This window comes from Primulina tabacum, chromosome 17 (genome assembly GCF_025594145.1).
Source record: "Primulina tabacum isolate GXHZ01 chromosome 17, ASM2559414v2, whole genome shotgun sequence".
Classification (NCBI taxonomy): domain Eukaryota; kingdom Viridiplantae; phylum Streptophyta; class Magnoliopsida; order Lamiales; family Gesneriaceae; genus Primulina; species Primulina tabacum.
The window spans coordinates 32,274,551-32,301,057 of NC_134566.1; the positions used below are offsets into that span (position 1 = coordinate 32,274,551).

At 37.3% G+C, this 26,507-nt stretch overlaps 1 protein-coding gene across 1 annotated transcript; it reads left to right on the forward strand.

Annotated features, from left to right (window-relative positions):
* Positions 1-1,469: 1,469 nt before the first annotated feature.
* On the forward strand, positions 1,470-26,131 carry LOC142531491 (aspartate--tRNA ligase, chloroplastic/mitochondrial). Its single transcript, XM_075637640.1, has 15 exons — positions 1,470-1,914; positions 2,044-2,187; positions 2,614-2,723; positions 3,440-3,551; positions 3,698-3,769; positions 21,632-21,723; positions 21,851-21,971; positions 22,328-22,450; positions 22,904-23,099; positions 23,189-23,376; positions 23,499-23,570; positions 24,169-24,267; positions 24,359-24,439; positions 24,918-24,975; positions 25,510-26,131. Exons 1-15 carry the CDS (start codon positions 1,528-1,530, stop codon positions 25,677-25,679), a joined length of 2,025 nt encoding a protein of 674 aa, XP_075493755.1. The 5' UTR covers positions 1,470-1,527; the 3' UTR covers positions 25,680-26,131.
* The last annotated feature ends 376 nt before the right edge of the window (positions 26,132-26,507 follow it).

A 26,507-nucleotide genomic window follows, 5' to 3' on the forward strand; every position in this document is an offset into this window, starting at 1 on the left:
TAATCGACAAGTAAAATATAAAAATTTAACATATGAATTGACACAAGATAAAATAATAAATATATTGGACAAACATTACTATTTTATGCATACAAAATTTTTAAAAAATTAATTAATGAGCCATGTAGCTTTATTATTTTGGCTCTACATAATTTGATTAAATCACAATGAACACAATCATCATATTTAATCATATTTTCAATAGGTCAATGTCTAATTTTTTTAAAATATCTAATGTAAATATTATTTAGGTGTATGCCTCAACAACATGAGACCAATATCTTTTTTGGGCCCCTGTGAAGGCTGAGCCCTGAGGCGATGGCCTCTCTCGCCTCACAGGAGGTACGACTCTGTTTGAGACCCTTAGAGTAACTAACTTTGGTGTCATGATCTGTTTTCATAATTATTTATATTAATAAAATGTTAAAGTTTAATGCAAGTTATATGTAGTTCAGCGGATAGAATCATTGTTTTTTGAGGTTTAGTTCATAAGTTCAATTCTCAATGAGGTTATTTTTTTATTCTTTTATTTTTCGATTTATTTTTTAATTTATATATCAAAATTACAGTGTAGTCCCTCGTTATTTCTTATAATTATATTTTGATCCTCATTTAAATATAAATCAAATGAATTATAAAAAATATTATACAAACACGCAACGCGTGCGTCGGTGCACTGGTCTCAATAAAGGGGAGGCAAATAAATCTAAACATGTATTTGTAGTTCGTACATATAATATTTGAAAATTTAATTTTGGAAAATTGATGAGATATGGTAGTTGCAAACATTTTATAAATTTCCTCAAAATGATTTTTATAATATTCTTGTTGAACAAATATGTACTAAAAACATTTTTTCAATTATCTGTTGAATAAAGAAGATTACTTTTTGGATTTATAAAAGTGTTATTAAATTTAATTTGTGTACAAAACCGGACTATGAGCCATTATGCTTTATAGAGGGAAGATAGTATATATTTTGGCAAGTAAGAATATATATGGCAGTTTTATTTAATATATTATATAAATCTTATTATAAATTATAAATAAATGCAAGATAGTAGAGATTTGGAAAGAATATATATTAATATAATTTTTTTAAATAATAATATAAATCTTTTTTATAAATTATAAATAATTTATTCATTAAAACATTGTATTTATTGTTTAATAAACTGTTAAACCGCCCAAAAACATAGTTGAGTTAATAAGATCTGAGGTGACGGACTTTTCAACGTCACATGATCGATTCTCATAAAACGGCTAAGTAAAGTTTATAAAGTTTGGAGAGGCGTAGTTCTCTATCGTCATATAATCGATTTTTGTATTGTATATTTTTCAGTGAAATAGTGGGAGTATGCGCGAAAAGTCGATATTTGCTGCTATCTTATTCAAATCCCTGATTTCTGTTGGACATCTAGAGATTTATGTTACCATAACGGTCAACCTTTAAAAAAATTACCGTTGAAACCCATAAACCATCGGATTTATTTCCTCCTCATAACTAGATAAGTTCTCATCCCTCCAATGTCCCTTCTCCTCCTCCGCTCCCTTCCCTCCGGCGCTTTTCGCGCTAGGTACTCGCCGTCGTCGCCTCTCTCTCTCATTCTCGCTTTTCGCCGGACTAAATCGAATCCAATCGCATCGCTTCAGAGACGTGCGATTTCATCGATCTCTGCTTCCGCCGCTTCCGCTTCGGAAACCTTCAGTATCTCTGCTCACAAACATCCTCTACGACCCTCATCCGACGCAAATTCAGTCGCACTTGAATGGGTCAGTCGAACGGCCTTTTGTGGCGAATTGTCCGAACCCGACGTTGGTAAACGGGTCCGACTTTGCGGGTGGGTGGCTCTGCATCGTGTTCATGGTGCTCTCATTTTTGTCACTCTCCGTGACCATACCGGAACTGTTCAGGTTTTTCTTACTTTGTTTCCTGACGCCAATCTGTTCAATATATCGTTTTTTAAAAATAAAAATTGAAAAATTTGGTGATATGTATTTTATTTTTTTCCCTTTCTATTTCTTTTGGTTTCTGACGATCAGGTAACGACGCTCCCAGATAAGTTTCCGGAGGCCCATTCTGTTATGAATGGATTGAGGCTTGAGTATGTAATAGCCGTGGAAGGTTTTGTTCGGCCTAGACCAGTGGAGTCTATCAACAAGAACATGAAGACGGGATCCATAGAGGTTGGTAATTTATTTTGCAATTACGGTAAATCTATACCCTGATACGTATAAAAATTAATTGTTAAGTTTAGTAAAAGAAAAACATTTATTTAATGTTTTTTTCACTTGTCACCTTCTTCTTTAGAGTTGTCTACACGCCTCGCCCTAAATATTTTTATCTTCTCAAATCTCTAGCATGTTGAGAGACCCTTGTAATCTCAGCTCTGCATGAATAAATATTCTGTTTTTTTGGGAATTATGTCAACTGGTTTTTCTCAACATGTACTCTTGGAATTTGGACATTCTTGATTGATATGTTGGCTGTTTTAAACTCGTTGACTGGTTTTTCTCATCATGTACTATCTCTGATAGAAAAAAGTAAAATGTGTTGGCTGGTTTATTATGTAAACATTCTCAAATTATTGTTAAAATATCTTATGCACGTAGGTAGCTGTAGAGCACGTCCATGTGTTGAATGCGGTAAGGTTTAAGTTACCTTTCTTGGTGACCACTGCAGAGGAAACCAAAGATTCCATTAAAGAGGAAATCAGACTGAGGTAACTAGCCTTTTCATGGATTTTCATTTATGAATGAATTGGAATTGGAATTCTAAATTTGTAACTAGAACCATTTTCAATCCGTTACATTGTTCATGCTCATAAAAAAGATATAGATATATGATGGGGATTATTGTTTTAAATATTCTGTCCAAGCCCCCTCTTAACTGTTGTTTTATCCCTAATGTTGTTGGGAAAATGAGTGTATTATTTGGAATTCATCATTTGAACGAGTAAATATATATGATTCGATTCACACTTAAAACTAGTTATCTTTTTGTCCTAGATATTGTACATAAAAAGGTTGATTTATTTCAAATATTGAGTAATCTTTTGATAATCTCAAATTGTGTAGAAACTGCTCAAATTTGTGGAATATTCAAACCTTGTGATCTTCTCCTGTTATATTATGTCGTCTCCTTTTTTTTCTCATTTATGTCTTTTAGTTTTCTTGGGTACATGTTTATGTGCTCTTGCAATTTTAGGAATCTTTTAGGCAAATGAATGACAAAAATATTTAAATAAACATCACTATTGCTTCAAGCCCCCAACATGTCTCCCTATTGTTGTCACTGAAGCTCTTTGGTAAAATAAAAAATTGGGCAGGGTTGGGAGAGAAATTAGATCACCATTGAGACATGTATAAAAATTTAAATCTTGTTGATCATTCCTCAGGCTGCATGGACTAAAAGTATATATAATATAAACTTTGCCAGATATCGATGCCTTGATTTACGAAGACCTCATATGTATTCCAACATAGTTTTGCGGCACAGAGTGGTGAAACTTATTCGACGGTATCTTGAGGATTTTCATGGTTTTATAGAGGTAATAAACCTGACCCGCTGTGTCTTTAAATTACGATGATATTGGTTGTTTGTAACTTGTTAATCATGGAAAAGGGTTATGGGATTGCTTGCGCTCGGTTGATCCTATTTCCTTCAGTTGATCAAGTTTCTGATGTTTTAAGGTAGATCGAGACTCCAATTTTATCTAGGTCTACCCCAGAAGGTGCAAGAGATTATCTAGTGCCTTCTAGAATTCAGGTACCTTTATCTATTTCTATTTTTACTGTCAACTGGTAGTTGTGCTTTGATTTTCAGGTTCTTACAACAAAGGATTTTTTGAAAAAAGTTAAAACATTGTATTTCTTATTGCATTCTTATCATTTTAACTCGTGCTTCATAGTATTCAATATGTATTGGCTGTGTAACTGTGATCTACATTAACGATTTTGTTCCCATGCTAATGCTAGTGGCGTTGTATGCATCACAATGTACCACTAATCACAATATGCAACTTGCCACCTTTGGTTGCTAGAATAGTAAATAGAAACACGATTACTTGTGGTGAATGCCACAATAGGATGTCATTATCCTTATTAACATGAATACAAAATTGGAAAATAGGGAACTGGATGAATTTGAGGTCATACTTCCCGGAGGTTTTTCTTCTTGAAGATCTATAGTCCAAAACAAAGATCAGCACTGCTAATCGTCTTCCTCAATGCCAATTCTTTAAGCACAAAAATCAGTGAAGATTTAGTAGTGCACTGCATATCACCATTTAGTCCAGCACAAAAATCAGCACTGCTAATCGTCTTCCTTAATTCCAATTCTTTATGCACAAAAATCAGTGAAGAATTTAGTAGTGCACTGCATGTCACTATTTAATTACAGACTGAAAGTAAGTTGCAACACAAATTAGATACAATCAAAACTGAATGTAGATAAATATCCTTAGAAAGTTGCATTGAATCGGAACCAAACACTTTAGAGCAAGAACCATTTGCTATACGGACAATGTGTGATCGCTGAAAAAGAATGTAGGATTTAAAAGTGGATAAATTTCCGGTCATGTGATTGGATGCACTTGAATCAATTATCCAAGAAGTGATAAATAGTGGAGTTAGCAAATGACAAATCACCTCTTTGAGCAATGCTGGCTATGGCAATGTTTGATGGATTTGGTGAGGATTGGGCTTGACAGATTAGTTTTTGAAGAGCCTCCAGTTGGACTGCAATATATGGGGCTGGGTTGGGTGAAATACACTTAGTGACAGCGGAATTGGCATGCTTGTGAGTGAGGGCTTCCAATAAGCTGATACATGTTTTGGGGAAGGGCGGATAGTTGCAGGATCATCCAAAAATGAGGATCTACGAGAAGCAATGGCCGAGCTATGGGTCGCCGGTTTGGAAGTGGGTGAGCCCATCATGATGTATGGGTCGCCGGTTTGGAAAGCATAAAAATGTGAGCTTTTCAAAAAGCGGTAGAGAACCGAAAGCAGCAAAGTTGAATCTGGTTCATACTGATGTATGAGGACCATCTCTCGTGACATCTTTTGGAGGCTCAAGATAGTATGTCACATTTATCGACAATTCAAGCCAAAATGTTTAGGTTTATTTTCTAAAAATAAATCTGATGTTTATGAGACCTTTAAAAGGTGGAAAGCCATGGTTGAGAATGAGACCAACTTGAAGGTGAAGTGCTTGTGATCTGATAATGGTGGTGATGCTGTCAATACTGCTGCATATCTGATCAACAGAGGACCTTCGATACCGCTTGACCGCAGAATACCCGAAGAGGTATGGAGCGGCAAAGAAATAAACCTTTATTTCTTGAAAGTGTTTGGATGTTCATCCTATGTTCATATTGACTCTGATAGCAGAACAAAGCTTGATCCGAAATCTAAGAAGTGTTTCTTTATTGGTTATGGTGATAATGAGTTTGGTTATCGTTTTTGGGATGACCAAAATCAGAAGATCATTCGGAGAAGAGATGTAATCTACAACGAGCAAGTATTGTACAAAGACAACTCAAACATTGGAGCTGGAGATGAATGTTCTGAAGTCAATAAGACCGATGCATTGCCATCGACAGATATTCCTGTGAACGAATCAAAAAGTAGTAACCAGGAAGATAAGGAAGCAACTGCACTAGATGATGACCCATAAACTCCGGTGATCGAACTCAAAAGATCTGTGAGAACAATTAGACCACTTGAGAGATACTCCCCCATACTTCACTATATTTTGCTGACAGACAAAGGTGAACCAGAAACCTTTGATGAGGCAATGAAAAATGATCATTCAACCAACTGGGAGTTAGCTATGGAAGATGAGATGGATTCACTGTCATCCAACCGGACATGGGAGTTGACAGAACTTCTGCAAGACAAAAAGACATTACATAACAACTGGGTGTACCGACTAAATAAACATGTTGGTAGTAAGCGGCACAAGGCACGACTTGTTGTAAAAGGTTATCAACAAAAGAAAGACATTGATTACACTAAGATTTTCTCTCCAGTGGTTAAGTTAACCACTATCAGGACTGTACTCGGATTAGTGTCAAAAGAAGATTTACATCTGGAGCAGTTAGATGTGAAGACAACATTTCTTCATGGTGACTAGATGAAGATATTTTATATGAAGCATCCACATGACTTTGAAGTACGGGGAAAAGAGAAAATTAGTGCAAACTTCAGAAGAGCTTGTATGGTCTCGAACATGCTCCAAGACAGTGAGTGGTACAAGAAGTTTGATGGATTAATGAGTAATAATGGTTTCATGAGGTGTCTATTAGAAAGGTACTGGAAAGTAGTTAAATGGATTCCGAGGTACTTGAAAGGTACTGCTAGTTTATCTTTATGCTTCAGAAGGTCAAATTTGGGCTTACAAGGTTTTGACCTTGATGGCAAGAAAAGTACCACTAGGTAAGTGTTCACATTAGGAGGTACGAAAATAAGCTGGGTGACCAACTTGAAAGTGAAGTGCTTCCTATCTGATAATGGTGGTTAATATGAAGATGATGAGTTCAAGAAATATTGCGCACAGAACAAGATGGAAAAAACCATTCCTGCTACACCTCAACAGAATGGTGTAGCTAAAAGGATGAACAAGACCCTGAATGAACGTGCTAGGAGCATGAGACTGCATTCTGGATTACCGAAATCATTCTGGGCTGATGCTGTCAACAGTGCATCATATCTGATCAACAGAGGACCTTCGATACCGCTTGACTACAGAATACCCGAAGAGGTATGGAGCGGCAAAAAAGTAAACCTTTCTTTCTTGAATGTGTTTGGATGTTTATCCTATGTTCATATTGACTCTGATAGCAGAACAAAGCTTGATCCGAAATCAAAGAAGTTTCTCTTTATTGGTTATTGTGATAATGAGTTTGGTTGTCATTTTTGGGATGACCAAAATTGGAAGATCATTCGGAGAAGAGATGTAATCTGCAATGAGTAAGGATTGTACAAGGACAAGTCAAACATTGGAGCTGAAGATGAATGTCCTGAAGTCAAGAAGACTAATAAAGTGACAATGATAGATATTTCTGTGAAAGAATGAAAAAGCAGTAACCAGTGGTTAAGTTAACAACTATCAAGACCGTACTCGGATTAGTGGCAAAAGAAGATTTACATCTAGAGTAGTTAGATGTGAATACGACATTTCTTCATGGTGACCTAGATAAAGAAATTTATATGAAGCAGCCAAATGTTTGGAAACCAATGCGGGGGTAGCGGTTAGCAACTCTGTTGGAAAAAAAAAGCTACAATTCAATGATGTCAGAGATCAAATTCTTGCTGAAGAAGTTCGCAGGATGGATTCGGATGAAGGAACATCATGGAGATCTGCTCTAAATCTCGAGAACAGAGGAAGAGACAAGAGTGGCGAAAAGAGTTCTAAAAGATGGCGCGGTAGGTCCAAGTCAAGAAATGGAAAAAATAAAAGCAACTTTGAAAAGAGTTTGAAGTGTTGTAGTTGTGGTGAAACTCGTCACTTGAAAAAGAACTGCAAATCAAGAAAGAATAATGCAATTGTTGTTAATGAGAAGGTACATGATCCTCTATTATTATGCATGGAAAGCCCAATTGATTCTTAGGTTATGGAATCAGGAGCTTCGTTTCATAACGTGACATTTGGTGATGGTTCCTAGAAAGTGAACAAAAAAGAGCCATGATTGTTGCTCGAGGAAAGAAAACTTGAACACTTGATATGACTTCTAGTTGCAGAGATACATTAGCAGCCGTGGATGCTGGAGCTAATTTAAATCTATGCAATTGTAGGCTTGGGCATATGAGTGAGAAGGGAATGGAGATGCTTGTATCAAACGGGAAGCTATCGGAATTAAAGACCGCTGAACACAAGCTATGTGAAAGATGTATATTTGCAAAGCAGAAAAATGTGAGCTTTTCAAAAGGCGGTAGAGAACCGAAAGCAGCAAAGTTGAATCTGGTTCATACTGATGTATGGGGACCATATATCGTGACATCTTTTGGCATCCTATGTTCATATTGACTCTGATAGCAGAACAAAGCTTGATCCTATGTTTCTTTATTGGTTATGGTGATAATGAGTTTGGTTATCCTTTTTGGGATGACCAAAATCAGAAGATCATTCGGAGAAGAGATGTAATCTACAACGAGCAAGTATTGTAGAAAGACAAGTCAAACATTGGCGCTCGAGATGAATGTCCTGAAGTCAATAAGACCGATGCATTGCCATCGACAGATATTCCAGTGAACGAATCAAAAAGCAGTAACCAGGAAGATAAAGAAGCAACTGCACTAGATGATGACCATAAACTCCGGTGATCAAACTCAAAAGATATGTGAGAACAATTAGACCACTTGAGAGATACTCCCCCATACTTCACTATATTTTGCTGACAGACAAAGGTGAACCAGAAACCTTTGATGAGGCAATGAAAAATGATGATTCAACCAAGTGGGAGTTAGCTATGGAAGATGAGATAGATTCACTGTCATCCAATCGGACATGGGAGTTGACAGAGCTTCAGCAAGACAAAAAGGTATTACATAACAACTGGGTGTACCGACTAAAAAAAACATGTTGGTAGTAAGCGGTACAAGGCAAGACTTGTTGTAAAAGGTTATCAACAAAAGAAAGACATTGATTTACACTAAGATTTTCTCTCCAGTGGTTAAGTTAACCACTATCAGGACTGTACTCGGATTAGTGTCAAAAGAAGATTTACATCTGGAGCAGTTAGATGTGAAGACAACATTTCTTCAATGTTGACTAGATGAAGATATTTATATGAAGCATCCACAGGACTTTGAAGTACCGGGAAAAGAGAAAATTAGTGCAAACTTCAGAAGAGCTTGTATGGTCTCAAACAAGCTCCAAGACAGTGGTACAAGAAGTTTGATGGATTCATGAGTAATAATGGTTTCCTGAGGTGTCTGCTAGAAAGGTGCTGGGAAGTAGTTAAATGGATTCCGAGGTACTTAAAAGGTACTGCTAGTTTATCTTCATGCTTCAGAAGGTCAAATTTGGGCTTACAAGGTTTTGTCGATGCCGACTTAGGTGGTGACCTGGATGTCAGGAAAAGTACCACTAGGTAAGTGTTCACATTAGGAGGTACGACAATAAGCTGGGTGACCAACTTGAAAGGGAAGGGCTTCTGGTCTGATAATGGTGGTGAATATGAAGATGATGAGTTCAAGAAATATTGCGCACAGAAGTAAACCTTTCTTTCTTGAATGTGTTTGGATGTTTATCCTATGTTCATATTGACTCTGATAGGCAGAACAAAGCTTGATCCGAAATCAAAGAAGTTTCTCTTTATTGGTTATTGTGATAATGAGTTTGGTTGTCATTTTTGGGATGACCAAAATCGGAAGATCATTCGGAGAAGAGATGTAATCTGCAATGAGTAAGGATTGTACAAGGACAAGTCAAACATTGGAGCTGGAGATTCCTGAAGTCAAGAAGACTGATGAAGTGACAATGATAGATATTCCTGTGAATGAATGAAAAAGCAGTAACCAGTGGTTAAGTTAACAACTATCAAGACCGTACTCGGATTAGTGGCAAAAGAAGATTTACATCTAGAGCAGTTAGATGTGAAGACGGCATTTCTTCATGGTGACCTATATGAAGAAATTTATATGAAGCAGCCAAATGTTTGGAAACCAATGCGGGTAGCGGTTATCAACTCTGTTGGAAAAAGAAAGCTACAATTCAATGATGTCAGAGATCAAATTCTTGCTGAAGAAGTTGGCAAGATGGATTCGGGTGAAGGAACATCATCGAGATCTGCTCTAAATCTCGAGAACAGAGGAAGAGACAAGAGTGGCGAAAAGAGTTCTAAAAGATGGCGCGGTAGGTCCAAGTCAAGAAATGGAAAAGACAAAAGCAACTTTGAAAAGAATTTGAAGTGTTGTAGTTGTGGTGAAACTCGTCACTTGAAAAAGAACTGCAAATCAGGAAAGCATAATGCAATTGTTGTTACTGAGAAGGTACATGATGCTCTATTATTATCCATGGAAAGCCCAATTGATTCTTAGGTTATGGAATCAGGAGCTTCGTTTCATAACGTGACATTTGGTGATGGTTCCTCGAAAGTGAACAAAAAATAGCCATGATTGTTGCTCGAGTAAAGAAAACTTGAACACTTGATATGACTTCTAGTTGCAGAGATAGGAGCTAATTTAAATCTATGCAATTGTAGGCTTGGGCATATGAGTGAGAAGGGAATGAAGATGCTTATATCAAACGGGAAGCTATCGGAATTAAAGACCGTTGAACACAAGCTATGTGAAAGATGTACATTTGGAAAGCAGAAAAATGTGAGCTTTTCAAAAGGCGGTAGAGAACCGAAAGCAGCAAAGTTGAATCTGGTTCATACTGATGTATGGGGACCATATATCGTGACATCTTTTGGAGGCTCAAGATAGTATGTCACATTTATCGACAATTCAAGCCAGAAAGTTTAGCTTTATTTTCTAAAAATAAATCTGATGTTTATGAGACCTTTAAAAGGTGGAAAGCCATGGTTTAGAATGAGACCACATTTATCGACAATTCAAGCCAGAAAGTTTAGCTTTATTTTCTAAAAATAAATCTGATGTTTATGAGACCTTTAAAAGGTGGAAAGCCATGGTTTAGAATGAGACCAACTTGAAGGTGAAGTGCTTGTGATCTGATAATGGTGGTGAAGATGAAGATGATGAGTTCAAGAAATATTGTGCACAGAACATGATCAAGATGGATAAAACCATTCCTGGTTCACCTCAACAGAATGGTGTAGCTGAAAGAATGAACAAGACCCTGAATTAACGTGCTAGGATCATGAGACTGCATTTTGGATTACCGAAATCATTCTGGGGTGATGCTGTCAATACTGCTGCATATCTGATCAACAGAGGACCTTCGATACCGCTTGACCGCAGAATACCCGAAACCTTTGATGAGGCAATGAAAAATGATGATTCAACCAAGTGAGAGTTAGCTATGGAGGATGAGATGGATTCACTGTCATCCAACCGGACATGGGAGTTGACAGAACTTCCGCAAGACAAAAATGCATTACATAACAACTGGGTGTACCGACTAAAAAAAACATGTTGGTAGTAAGCGGTACAAGGCAAGACTTGTTGTAAAAGGTTATCAACAAAAGAAAGACATTGATTACACTAAGATTTTCTCTCCACTGGTTAAGTTAACCACTATCAGGACTGTACTCGGATTAGTGTCAAAAGAAGATTTACATCTTGAGCGGTTAGATGTGAAGACAACATTTCTTCATGGTGACTAGATGAAGATATTTATATGAAGCATCCACATGACTTTGAAGTACGGGGAAAAGAGAAAATTAGTGCAAACTTCAGAAGAGCTTGTATGGTCTAAAACAAGCTCCAAGACAGTGGTACAAGAAGTTTGATGGATTCATAAGTAATAATGGTTTCCTGAGGTGTCTGCTAGAAAGGTGCTGGGAAGTAGTTAAATGGATTCCGAGGTACTTGAAAGGTACTGCTAGTTCATCTTCATGCTTCAGAAGGTCAAATTTGGGCTTACAAGGTTTTGTCGATGCCGACATAGGTGGTGACCTGGATGGCAAGAAAAGTACCACTAGGTAAGTGTTCATATTAGGAGGTACGACAATAAGCTGGGTGACCAACTTGAAAGTGTAGTGCTTCCGGTCTGATAATGGTGGTTAATATGAAGATGGTGAGTTTAAAAATATTGCGCACAGAACAAGATGGAAAAAACCATTCCTGGTACACCTCAACAGAATGGTATAAGCTAAAAGGATGAACAAGACCCTGAATGAACGTGCTAGGAGCATGAGACTGCATTCTGGATTACCGAAATCATTCTGGGCTGATGCTGTCAACACTGCATCATATCTGATCAACAGAGGACCTTCGATACCGCTTGACTAGAGAATACCCGAAGAGGTATGGAGCGGCAAAAAAGTAAACCTTTCTTTCTTGAATGTGTTTGGATGTTTATCCTATGTTCATATTGACTCTGATAGCAGAACAAAGCTTGATCCGAAATCAAAGAAGTTTCTCTTTATTGGTTATTGTGATAATGAGTTTGGTTGTCATTTTTGGGATGACCAAAATTAGAAGATCATTCGGAGAAGAGATGTAATCTGCAATGAGTAAGGATTGTACAAGGACAAGTTAAACATTGGAGCTGGAGATGAATGTCCTGAAGTCAAGAAGACTGATGAAGTGACAATGATAGATATTCCTGTGAATGAATGGAAAAGCAGTAACCAGTGGTTAAGTTAACAACTATCAAGACCGTACTCGGATTAGTGGCAAAAGAAGATTTACATCTAGAGCAGTTAGATGTGAAGACGGCATTTCTTCATGGTGACCTATATGAAGAAATTTATATGGAGCGGCCAAATGTTTGGAAACCAATGCGGGCAGCGGTTAGCAACTCTGTTGGAAAAAAAAGCTACAATTCAATATGAAGAAGTTGGCAGGATGGACTCGGGTGAAGGAACATCATCGAGATCTGCTCTAAATCTCGAGAACAGAGGAAGAGACAAGAGTGACGAAAAGAGTTCTAAAAGATGGCGCGGTAGGTCCAAGTCAAGAAATGGAAAAGACAAAAGCAACTTTGAAAAGAATTTGAAGTGTTGTAGTTGTGGTGAAACTCGTCACTTGAAAAAGAACTGCAAATCAGGAAAGCATAATGCAATTGTTGTTACTGAGAAGGTACATGATGCTCTATTATTATCCATGGAAAGCCCAATTGATTCTTAGGTTATGGAATCAGGAGCTTCGTTTCATAACGTGACATTTGGTGATGGTTCCTCGAAAGTGAACAAAAAAGAGCCATGATTGTTTCTCGAGGAAAGAAAACTTGAACACTTGATATGACTTCTAGTTGCAGAGATACATTAGCAGCCGTGGATGCTGGAGCTAATTTAAATCTATGCAATTGTAGGCTTGGGCATATGAGTGAGAAGGGAATGAAGATGCTTGTGTCAAACGCGAAGCTATCGGAATTAAAGACCGTTGAACACAAGCTATGTGAAAGATGTATATTTGGAAAGCAGAAAAATGTGAGCTTTTCAAAAGGCGGTAGAGAACCGAAAGCAGCAAAGTTGAATCTGGTTCATATTGATGTATGGGGACCATCTATCGTGACATCTTTTGGAGGCTCAAGATAACATGTCACATTTATCGACAATTCAAGCCAGAAAGTTTAGGTTTATTTTCTAAAAATAAATCTGATGTTTATGAGACTTTTAAAAGGTGGAAAGCCAGGTTGAGAATGAGACCAACTTGAAGGTGAAGTGCTTGTGATCTGATAATGGTGGTGAAGATGAAGATGATGAGTTCAATAAATATTGTGCACAAAACATGATCAAGATGGAGAAAACCATTCCGGTATACCTCAACAGAATGGTGTAGCTGAAAGAATGAACATGACCCTGAATGAACGTGCTAGGAGCATGAGACTGCATTCTAGATTACCGAAATCATTATGGGCTGATGCTGTCAATACTGCTGCATATCTGATCAACAGAGGACCTTCGATACCGCTTGACCGCAGAATACCCGAAACCTTTGATGAGGCAATGAAAATGATGATTCAACCAAGTGGGAGTTAGCTATGGAGGATGAGATGGATTCACTGTCATCCAACCAGACATGGGAGTTGACAGAACTTCCGCAAGACAAAAATGCATTACATAACAACTGGATGTACCGACTAAAAAAAACATGTTGGTAGTAAGTGGTACAAGGCAAGACTTGTTGTAAAAGGTTATCAACAAAAGAAAGACATTGATTACACTTAAGATTTTGTCTCCAGTGGTTAAGTTAACCACTATCAGGACTGTACTCGGATTAGTGTCAAAAGAAGATTTACATCTGGAGCAGTTAGATGTGAAGACAACATTTCTTCATGGTGACTAGATGAAGATATTTATATGAAGCATCCATATGACTTTGAAGTACGGGGAAAAGAGAAAATTAGTGCAAACTTCAGAATAGCTTGTATGGTCTCAAACAAGCTCCAAGACAGTGGTACAAGAAGTTTGATGGATTCATGAGTAATAATGGTTTCCTGAGGTGTCTGCTAGAAAGGTACTGGGAAGTAGTTAAATGGATTCCGAGGTACTTGAAAGGTACTGCTAGTTTATCTTCATGCTTCAGAAGGTCAAATTTGGGCTTACAAGGTTTTGTTGATGCCGAATTAGGTGGTGACCTGGATGGCAGAAAAAGTACCCACTAGGTAAGTGTTCACATTAGGAGGTACGACAATAAGCTGGGTGACCAACTTGAAAGGGAAGTGCTTCCGGTCTGATAATGTTGGTGAATGTGAAGATGATGAGTTCAAGAAATATTGCGCACAGAACAAGATCAAGATGGAAAAAACCATTCCTGGTACACCTCAACATAATGGTGTAGCTAAAAGGATGAACAAGACCCTGAATGAATGTGCTAGGAGCATGAGACGGCATTCTGGATTACCGAAATCATTCTGGGCTGATGCTGTCAACACTGCATCATATCTGATCAACAGAGGACCTTCAATACCGCTTTACCACAGAATACCCGAAGAGGTATGGAGCGGCAAAGAAATAATTCTTTTTTTGTTGAAAGTGTTTGGATGTTCATCCTATGTTCATATTGACTCTGATAGCAGAACAAAGCTTGATCCGAAATCAAAGAAGTGTTTCTTTATTGGTTATGGTGATAATGAGTTTGGTTATCCTTTTTGGGATGACCAAAATCAGAAGATCATTCGGAGAAGAGATGTAATCTACAACGAGCAAGTATTGTAGAAAGACAAGTCAAACATTGGCGCTCGAGATGAATGTCCTGAAGTCAATAAGACCGATGCATTGCCATCGACAGATATTCCTGTGAACGAATCAAAAAGCAGTAACCAGGAAGATAAAGAAGCAACTGCACTAGATGATGACCATAAACTCCGGTGATCGAACTCAAAAGATATGTGAGAACAATTAGACCACTTGAGAGATACTCCCCCATACTTCACTATATTTTGCTGACAGACAAAGGTGAACCAGAAACCTTTGATGAGGCAATGAAAAATGATGATTCAACCAAGTGGGAGTTAGCTATGGAAGATGAGATGGATTCACTGTCATCCAATCGGACATGGGAGTTGACAGAGCTTCAGCAAGACAAAAAGGTATTACATAACAACTGGGTGTACCGACTAAAAAAAACATGTTGGTAGTAAGCGGTACAAGGCAAGACTTTTTGTAACCACTGGAGAGCTTAGTGTAATCAATGTCTTTCTTTTGTAAAAGGTTATCAACAAAAGAAAGACATTGATTACACTAAGCTCTCCAGTGGTTAAGTTAACCACTATCAGGACTGTACTCGGATTAGTGTCAAAAGAAGATTTACATCTGGAGCAGTTAGATGTGAAGACAACATTTCTTCAATGTTGACTAGATGAAGATATTTATATGAAGCATCCACAGGACTTTGAAGTACCGGGAAAAGAGAAAATTAGTGCAAACTTCAGAAGAGCTTGTATGGTCTCAAACAAGCTCCAAGACAGTGGTACAAGAAGTTTGATGGATTCATGAGTAATAATGGTTTCCTGAGGTGTCTGCTAGAAAGGTGCTATCTTCATGCTTCAGAAGGTCAAATTTGGGCTTACAAGGTTTTGTCGATGCCGACATAGGTGGTGACCTGGATGGCAGGTAAAGTACCACTAGGTAATTGTACGACAATAAGCTGGGTGACCAACTTGAAAGTGAAGTGCTTCCGGTCTGATAATGGTGGTGAATATGAAGATGATGAGTTCAAGAAATATTGCGCACAAAACAAGATGGAAAAAACCATTCCTGGTACACCTCAACAGAATGGTATAGCTAAAAGGATGAACAAGACCCTAAATGAACGTGCTAGGAGCATGAAACTGCATTCTGGATTACCGAAATCATTCTGGGCTGATGCTGTCAACACTGCATCATATCTGATCAACAGAGGACCTTTGATACCGTTTGACTACAGAATACCCGAAGAGGTATGGAGCGGCAAAGAAGTAAACCTTTCTTTCTTGAATGTGTTTGGAGGTTTATCCTATGTTCATATTGACTCTGATAGCATAACAAAGGTTGATCCGAAATCAAAGAAGTTTCTCTTTATTGGTTATTGTGATAATGAGTTTGGTTGTCATTTTTGGGATGACCAAAATCGGAAGATCATTCGGAGAAGAGATGTAATCTGCAATGAGTAAGGATTGTACAAGGACAAGTCAAACATTGGAGCTGGAGATGAATGTCCTGAAGTCAAGAAGACTAATGAAGTGACAATGATAGATATTCCTGTGAATGAATGGAAAAGCAGTAACCAGTAGTTAAGTTAACAACTATCAAGACCGTACTCGGATTAGTGGCAAAAGAAGATTTACATCTAGAGCAGTTAGATGTGAAGACGACATTTCTTCATGGTGACCTATATGAAGAAATTTATATGAAGCGGCCAAATGTTTGGAAACCAATGCGGGCAGCGGTTAGCAACTCTGTTGGAAAAAAAAAGCTACAATTCAATGATGTCAGAGATCAAATTCTTGCTGAAGAAGTTGGCAGGATTGATTCGGGTGAAGGAACATCATCGAGATCTGTTCTAAATCTCGAGAACAGAGGAAGAGACAAGAGTGGCGAAAAGAGTTCTAAAAGATGGCGTGGTAGGTCCAAGTCAACAAATGGAAAAGACAAAAGCAACTTTGAAAAGAATTTGAAGTGTTGTAGTTGTGGTGAAACTCGTCATTTGAAAAAGAACTGCAAATCAAGAAAGAATAATGCAATTGTTGTTACTGAGAAGGTACATGATGCTCTATTATTATCCATGGAAAGCCCAATTGATTCTTAGGTTATGGACTCAGGAGCTTCGTTTCATACCACTGGTTATCGTGATGTATTCGATAATTACATCGTTGGCGATTACGGAAAAGTTTTCCTGGCTGATGGAAAACCTTTGAAAATAGTTGGTATGGGTGACGTCCGGATGAAGATATCAAATGGATCTGTGGAAAATTAACAAAGTTAGGCATGTACTAAAATTGACACGTAAAACTGATCTCGGTGGGACAGCTCGATGACGAAGGCCATAATGTGACCTTTGGTAATGGTTCCTGGAAAGTGAATAAAGGAGCCATGATTGTTGCTCGAGGGAAGAAAACTTGAACACTTTATATGACTTCCAGTTGCAGAGATACGTTAGCAGCCGTGGATGCTGGAGCTAATTCAAGTTTATGGCATTGTAGGATTGGGCATATGAGTGAGAAGGGAATGAAAATGCTTGTATCAAATGGGAAGCTACCTGAATTAAAGACCGTTGAACACAAGATATGTGAAAACTGTATATTTGGAAAACAGAAAAGTGTGAGCTTTTCAAAAGGCGGTAGAGAACCGAAAGCATCAAAGTTGAATCTGGTTCATATTGATGTATAGGGACCATCTCCGGTGACATCCCTTGGAGGCTCAAGATACTATGTCACATTCATCGATGATTCAAGCCGGAAAGTTTGGGTTTATTTTCTAAAAAATAAATTTGATGTTTATGAGACCTTTAAAAGGTGGAAAGCCATGGTTGAGAATGAGACCAACTTGAATGTGAAGTGCTTACCATCTGATAATGGTGGTGAATATGAAGATGATGAGTTCCAGAAATATTGCGCACAGAACAAGATTAAGATGGAACAAACCATTCCTGGTACAACTCAACAGAATGATGTAGCTAAAAGGATGAACAAGACCCTGAATGAACGTGCTAGGAGCAAGAGACTGCATTCTGGCTTACCGAAATCATTCTGGGCTGATGATTTCGATACCGCTTGACTATAGAATATCCGAAGAGGTATGGAGCAGCAAAGAAGTAAACCTTTCTTTCTTGAATGTGTTTGGATGTTTATCCTATGTTCATATTGACTCCTATAGCAGAACAAAGCTTGATCCGAAATAAAAGAAGTTTTTCTTTATTGGTTATTGTGATAATGAGTTTGGTTGTCATTTTTAGGATGACCAAAATCAGAAGATCATTCGGAGAAGAGATGTGATCTGCAATGAGTAAGGATTGTACAAGGACAAGTCAAATATTGGAGCTGGAGATGAATGTCCTGAAGTCAAGAAGACTAATGAACTGACAATGATAGATATTCCTGTGAATGAATGAAAAAGCGGTAACCAGTGGTTAAGTTAACAACTATCAAGACCGTACTCGGATTAGTGGCAAAAGAAGATTTACATCTAGAGCAGTTAGATGTGAAGACGGCATTTCTTCATGATGACCTAGATGAAGAAATTTATATGAAGCAGCCACAGGGCTTTGAAGCATAGGTAAAAGAGAAAATGGTGTGCAAACTTCATAAGAGCTTGTATGGTCTCAAAAACCTCCAAGACAGTGGTACAAGAAGTTTGATGGATTAATGAGTAATAATGGTTTCCTGAGGTGTCAAACTGATCACTGTTGTTATGTGAAGAAGTTTGATAGTTCTTATATCATTCTACTGCTATACGTAGATGATATGTTGATAAGAGAAGCTTGTCTGGAGGAGATTGATAAACTCAAGATCGAGTTATCAAAAGAATTTTCTTTGAAGGATTTGGGTGCTGCAAAACAAATCTTTGGAATGAGGATCTTTAGGATCGGGTGAATGGAATCTTGAAGTTATCTCAAGAAGAATACGTGAAAAAGGTGGTTAGCATATTTAACATGGATGAAACTGAACACGTGAGTAGTCGTTTGGTTAGTCATTTTAAACTAACCAAAGCACAATCGCCATCGACGGAGCAAGAACAAACTTATATGAACAAAGTTCTTTATGCTTCTGTTGTCGGAAGCCTCATGTAGGCAATGGTGTGCACTAGACCAGACATAGCACATGCAGTGAGAGTTGTGAGCAGGTTTATGAGAAATCCAGGAAAAGAGCACTGGGAATTAGTTAAATGGATTATGAGGTAATTGAAAGGTACTGCTAGTTTATCTTTATGCTTCAGAAGGTTAAATTTGGGCTTACAAGGCTTTGTCGATGCCGACATAGGTGGTGACATGGATGGCAGGAAAAGTACCACTGGGTAAGTGTTCACATTAGGTGGTACGACAGTAAGCCGGGTAACTAAGTTGCAAAAGATAGTCGCGCTTTCGATTACTGAAGCTGAGTATGTTGCAACTACAGAAGCTAGCAAAGAGATGATATGGTTGAGATCATTTATGGAGGAATTGGGTCAAAAACTTGAGGGGAGAGCACATTATACTGTGACACACAGAGTGCAATTCATTCAGCAAAAGACAAAGCATATACAGATTCGATATCATTTCATCATATCGGTACTGGAAGACGGAGTTTTGATGCTTGAGAAAGTTCTTGGAAGTAACAATCCAACCGATATGTTCACAAAGGTTGTGACAATTGACAAGCTGAAGTTGTGTTTAACTTCAGTTGGACTACAAGTAGAAAAAGGTATATGAGCTACTGCATTGATGGTGTGAAGATATAATTGAAATAAAGTGTTCAAATGGAATAATTGTTAAGATTTGGACATGTGTTTTTTGACCAAAATTATAGGCAAGAAAATTGTGCCTATGTTCACATGTGTCATCCAATGTGAACGTCCGCACTACCGTTCAAAAGGTGGCTAGCAAAGTTTGAATTTACATTTGACTTTCACATTTGAAGAGTTTACTATATATAGAACTCATTTGCTAGACATATCATCCAAGCTTTCTAAGCATCCCAAGCTCAAGAGAACAATTCAAGTGAGAAGAAAAATTGTGTTATTCTTGTGTGAGTTAGAGAAAATATTTCTCGGTTATACTCGGGGTCGAGATTGTGAGATATTAAGTGTTTTGTATACGCTTGTAATTTTCTCCCTATGATAAAGATTTGCAGTAGCTCCATGGAAGTAGCGTAGCCTATATTGGGTGAACCACGTAAATCTTTGTGTTCTTGTTGATTATTTTATTCCGCATTTTTTATAATATATTATCATCATGATCGTCATCGCTTCGGCATAATTACCCAACACCATGTTGTCTCGGATCTCCATATTTTGAACATTGAATTTGCGGATTTAGTTTGAGGTGAAGCACCTAAAAGATAATTGTCTTTTTCAATTTAATTTATGGGAGATGTAAATTTGGGTGGGTTCGGTTCGGGCTTTTTAGGTAGTTCGGGTTGGGTACCCGATTTTCTTGGGCATCATTTTTCATACCCGATCCGACCCAATTTTTAGGTTACCCGACTAGTCGAGTACCCGATCGGGTTCGGGTTTTCTTGGGTCGGGTCTTTTTAGGGAGCATTTTTTGCTACCTTTCCCTACTCTAGTCATCCAATAAAATCTGGCCATGTTGCGGTATAACTATACTCCCCTCCCTATAGTTGCCCCTCTCTCCATTCTCCTTGTGTAAATACCGCTGCTACTTCACATCCATTTGCAGCAAATTGATCTGGTATGGTATGTTGACACCCTCTCAACGTTCCATTATCGTTCATTTTCTTCAATCGTTAAACTCTGCAAAATCCCTGGTATGGGAAGTTCACATCCGCTCAATACAGGCGCTGCCTCTTGTGTCTCCAAACGGCGATGTCGGAGTTGATGGGATAGTGATAAACTTTTTATTTAAAAATCTAAATAATATAGAAGCTCCTTCTACCTTGATTATTTATGTTGCATCTGACCACCACCTTCGTCCAAAGTCCTAATTTTTTTTAAATCGGGTACCCGATCGGGTTTTTCGGGTAGTAAAATACTACTCGATACCCGACCTGATTTTTAATAGCCGGTTGGTTAAAACCCAAACCTGATGTTTTTTAAAATCACCCGACCCAATCGGGTAGGGTTTCAAATGTCCACCACTATCTGTGGACGACTCGAGAAGATTAGTGGCCGAGCATGTAGAATTTGAAGTACCGACAGTGTTAGATAAGCCGTCGGAGGAGAAGGAAGTTTCCCGAGATGCCATACCGCATTTTGTCATCGACAGCTATGTCTCGGATAATTGACATTAATAGAAAATAGACATGAGAGGAATTATTTAGTTTATTAAATGACTAATAATGAAATGTTACTCAAGAGTATATAGAAGTTGTACTCAATCAAATACTATATAATCCAGTCTAATTTGAATTTAAACAGAGAAGATAAACTCTTATCTAAACTAACAATTAAAAGAGTTATCTTATCAACAAATCTATATATATTCAACACATGCTTTTAATCAATATTGTATATAGTAAAATCAACTTTCTACTTTTCATGAAATAACTCAATCCTATTTCCGAAGCCAAAGTTATTATTGTTTTATCGAACCTATGAAAGCAGCCAAAAATTACAATTACACATATTACTATATATAAAACTCATAAAATTCAGATATTAAGAACTTAAATTAATTTTTTTTATTATAAATAAAACCTTTAATAAATATACGTTTTTTATGTTCATCAAATTATTATAAACACTACGTAATGCATTACTAATTTCTCTTGGCACTTTCTATTAGACGAATTATCTAATTTAGTTGATGTCGCGTGCAAAAATAACACATTATTTCACTTTTGCCTTCATGGTGATCTATCGGTTGAGTTTGCATATATATGTTGTAGAGGTCTGATCCTTGATCCTTCTCCTTGAAGCCAGGAACATTTTATGCTTTGCCTCAAAGTCCACAGCTTTTCAAGCAAATGCTTATGGTATCTGGTTTTGATAAATACTATCAAATTGCAAGGTTTCTATTGCTAATACTCAGTTTATTTTCTTTTCCCCTCCTGAACCTGTGTCATCTTTCTATGATGGGTGCAGTTTTGGCATTCGTATTTTCTGACCAAATAACTTAAGACTTACCTTATTTACAGATGCTTCAGGGATGAAGATCTGAGGGCAGATAGACAACCTGAATTCACGCAGTTGGACATGGAAATGGCATTCACTCCTCTGGAAGACATGCTGAAGCTCAATGAAGATTTAATCAGAAAGGTTTGTCAGTTTGGGGTGGATTTCCGCTTTGTTTCATTCATGACAGAGAAGGCTAAGATCCCTTGCATATTTTCAGAACTAGTCTTACTTTTGTCTTAGTTTCTTGGTTAGCCTAATTTACTCCATTTAATTCTTGTTCCGAGGTACCAAATTTGTTTAACTTGTAAAATAATTGGCAGTACTAAATGTTGTTATTTCTGCACATATATACTCTGATGTACTACCTCTGTCCATAACCGAAAATACTCTTGGTGTTATTAAACATTTTAATTTAATATGGCATTTTTTGTAATAGAACAGTGAAAATGGTAATCGGATGTTTTGGATAGTAAGCACGAACATATACTCTCTTGCAGGTTTTTTTTGAGACCATTGGAGTTGAGCTACCAAACCCCTTTCCAAGGCTTACATATGCTGAAGCTATGATCAGATATGGTTCAGATAGACCTGACACCCGTTTTGATCTTGAACTGAAAGATGTAACATCTTTGTTAACTTTTTTTTCGTTTAATTACTTTTGTCATTTCCTTGGGTTGATAAGACCATACTCTATCAGTTTATCTTGTTATGTTCTTTGTCTGCTCCTTTGGGCTCCTAGTTGTGTTTGAGTTACAATGTTGGAAGAATCTGCCTCATATATGAAAAAGTGAGTTTTCATTTATTTTTCTTGCATGTTTCATGGTTTAATTCTTAATCACTTGGTGTGTTTCTCATCTCAGTGATTATCATCATTCATTATGTTTTATGTTCTTTTTACTAACTGAACTGAAGGTGACAAGTCGTAGCAAAATTGATTGTGGCCCACAAGCCAAAAATGGTTTCCTCCTCTAGATAGATTGATTTTATTATCACACTATCTTCCTATAAGTTATTTTCAATGTTTATCTCTGTGTTTGTTCTATTGGAGTTAATATTTGAAGTTCTGCCTGCAGGTATCTAATGTTTTCAGGGGTTCAACCTTCAAAGTATTTGCAGATACCTTGTCTAGTGGGGGAATCATCAAGGCATTATGTGTCCCTTCAGGAGCAACATATTATTCAAATACAGCTCTCAAAAAGGGCGATATTTACTTTGAAGCCATAAAATCTGGAGCAAAGGGTTTGCCTTTCTTAAAGGTCTCAAGTGATGGTAGTAACAACAGTGCTTTGGCTCACAATATGTAATGCTTATGTCAATGAGTTGTATAATTGTTGATGTAACTTAATATTCTATTTTAGGGTCACTTGAAGGCATTCCTGCTCTTGTGTCTAGTTTGGATCTGGCCGAGCAAGATTGTTTGCTGAAGTTACTATCTGCCAGTTCAGATGATCTGATCCTGTTTGCGGTTGGTAAACCTGCGTCAGTTAATAAAATCTTAGACCGGCTGAGGATTCACGTAGCGAATGAGCTGGGCTTGATTGATCATGTTAGTTATTGTTACATTACCTTGGATTAAATATAATACATTCAGTTGATGGAAAATGTAGTTTTGAGAAATTAAGATTAATTTTTCTGACTTTATGGTGTGTTGTGTATCTATATGGCTAGTCAAGGCATTCAATCTTGTGGGTGACTGATTTTCCAATGTTCGAATGGAATGACTCTGAGGAGAGGCTTGAGGTTTGTAAAATCCTTAGTTTTGCATCTTCTAAAATATTCTATCCAGGAGGAAATGTTTTAATGGCTTTGTCGCAAAAAAATATTATCAGGCCAGACACTATTTATTTGATGCAGTTTATATGTATTCTCGAATCTCAACATCTCGAGTTTTAATTGTGTCTGGATGAAACAGACCAAAATAGGACATTTAAAATGTGATGAAACTTTACCTCATCAAACTTCAAATTGGATTACAAGGGAATGTGTGAGATTTATCGTGATGCTGACGTTCAAGTTTCCATTTGATTTGCAATATTACAATGGCCTGTGCTTCGAGCCTCCGGAAACTTGTCCAATAAAATAATCACTACGTTTGGTTTTATTTTATTTTCTGTTTCGGGGAAATGTTTTCGTGGAAATATTGCATTGTGTGGGTCTTCCAGTCCTTTTAGATATGCGTGAAATAGAAGATTTAGCAAATGAATCAAGTTGAGTGGGAAATCCTCGTCATAGTATACTCATACTCTAGTCTTAGTTGTATTGATAATCCATAATTACATATTAAAGCATGCTAGTTTCCAGGATTTATTACTGATGATACTCACTATGTTTCTTGTAGGCCTTGCATCATCCATTCACTGCCCCTAACCCTGAGGATATGAAGGATCTTTCATCTGCTCGTGCCTTGGCATATGACATGGTTTATAATGGTGTTGAGGTAGAGGGAAACTAATTTGTGATAGTAGCTGTATTTTGTGTGAAGGAAAAAGTAGTTCCTAAAACTGTGCTATCCCCATACCCGTTACTAGATTGGAGGAGGAAGCTTAAGGATCTACAAACGTGACGTACAAGAAAAGGTGTTGGAAATTGTTGGGATCTCCTCTGAACAGGTTAACAAAGCCATGCAATTTCATCGCCCATATAATATACGCACCTTTATAATCATCGTCTGTCATGATCGAAATTTAATATTCAGTTTTCGTCTCATGTATGAATGGGTAAAGTGGATATTTCTAACTGTATTTCACATATCGCTCCGAGTTTATAAGTCTTGAGCTTTGCCCTTCATGGATCTAGTTTCTGCTTCGCATACCGAAGTTTTGACGATGGCACCTGACATTGATAATCCGCATTTTTGCTAAATCCATGAATATCCTGTATGCGGATTCTGAAGATAGGCCAATGAAATTGATTATTGAACTTTTTATCCTGTAAATGGCTGTTGGTATTTTTGTTCGCCGTCCCTGTAAAAAAACTGTAAGATCGGAGAAGTGATTATTGACTTTTTAACCTTTAAATACTAAAAATTATGTGGATCAACATCAACTTTGTCTATCTGACAAGTTTGCACTCTATATATAATTGCAGGCTCAAGCAAAGTTTGGTTATCTATTGGAGGCTTTGGACATGGGTGCTCCTCCCCATGGTATTAATGTCTTCATTATTTTGGTGTGTATTTGTTTGTAAAATATGAAAGGTCTGCGGGTGACATTTATTGTTTAACTTGAATTTGCTTAAAGCCAACCGTTAAGATGGTGGAAGATAGCCACCTCTGTCTAATTCCTTAATATATGTAAAGAGAAATATATATTTTTTGTTAACGCTTGTGAACAAGCTAGAAGGGTATTCCAGACTATTAATTTCAAATTAAACTAAGAACTACTGAATATTTTTAACGGTGCATGTAATCCTTCTTAAAGAATCCTCTTATTTTAGTTCATTTCCAGACTATTAATTTCAAATTAAACTAAGAACTACTGAATATTTTTAACGGTGCATGTAATCCTTCTTAAAGAATCCTCTTATTTTAGTTCATTTCCTTTTCTTCAACCTGTTGCATACCATTGTTTAAGATTGAAGCACCAACACGTAACCCTTTTCCTTTAGATGACTCTGTTTGTCAGTCTGTTTCTTATGCTATTCAATTCCTAAATATTGATAGGCATATTCGTTTGTTCAGGAGGAATCGCTTTCGGGTTGGATAGACTTGTGATGCTATTATCAGGAGCTTCTTCCATTAGGGATGTCATCGCTTTCCCCAAGACGACCGCTGCGCAGTGTGCCCTTACTCGCTCCCCTTCGGAGGTGGATGCCCAGCAGCTTAAGGATCTCTCACTTCAGACGAAATAACTAATCGATACATTTAATCTTTGTAATTTGTTTTGTTTTTTTATTCAGTTTGCATATGCTCCTCTCATGTAGAATGTGTGGGAAGTAGTGGGAGGGAAGGTGATACCTTTGGTCTTTTGTTTGTATATTAAATTCGGTTTACATTTTTTTACTGGATATACTATGTAGCACATTTTGTTGGCATAACATTAGAGTAGTAACTGCATCACATGGTATGGTACAGTGGTGTAAATGAATCAAAGAGGAGTCGAATATGATGAAAACTTGAAGCTCGAATTCAGTTCGAAAAACCTGTGAACCGGCTCGGTTTGTTTACACTCATCACATGGTACTGCCATATTTAAATATTTTCAAATTTATGTTAAAAAGTATTTATTTGTTTATGTAAAAACGTGAACACAAATATTGATTGCATTGCATTTGCTTAATCAACTGAGTTATTTTCTAGTTCACGATCAAATGTTTGAATCACGTCTTATGTTTTCAATGAATGAAGGGGTGGGAGGGCGATCTGAGCCCCATCCCGGTTATATTCAGCCGCGTTTGCATTTCTCTCTACATCTATATACATAGAGGAGAAAAGTAAACATGACGTTGATTATATATGTATACGAAAGACAGTAGCGTGTTATGTAATGCAGAATATCCAATAATCTCGTGAAAGTTCAAAAGGCTAGTGAGGTTTGAGTCCCAGTAACACGTCTGTTGCAGTTGTTGCAGGTAGGTAACGTGTCAATGGACATTATTTGGCATAGGGGTTCTCGGACATTTTGTTATTTGCATGTTATTTTTGTTAGTGCGTTTTTACATACGAAAAGAATCTCTCTA

Bases quoted from the DNA above. Each gene is read 5' to 3' on its own strand.
- LOC142531491 (XM_075637640.1), top strand. From the start codon at position 1,528: ATGTCCCTTCTCCTCCTCCGCTCCCTTCCCTCCGGCGCTTTTCGCGCT. The intron at 3,552-3,697 runs GTAATAAACCTG...GTTTTAAGGTAG, and splicing joins ATTTTCATGGTTTTATAGAG to ATCGAGACTCCAATTTTATC. The intron at 23,100-23,188 runs GTAGTAACAACA...ATTCTATTTTAG, and splicing joins CTTAAAGGTCTCAAGTGATG to GGTCACTTGAAGGCATTCCT.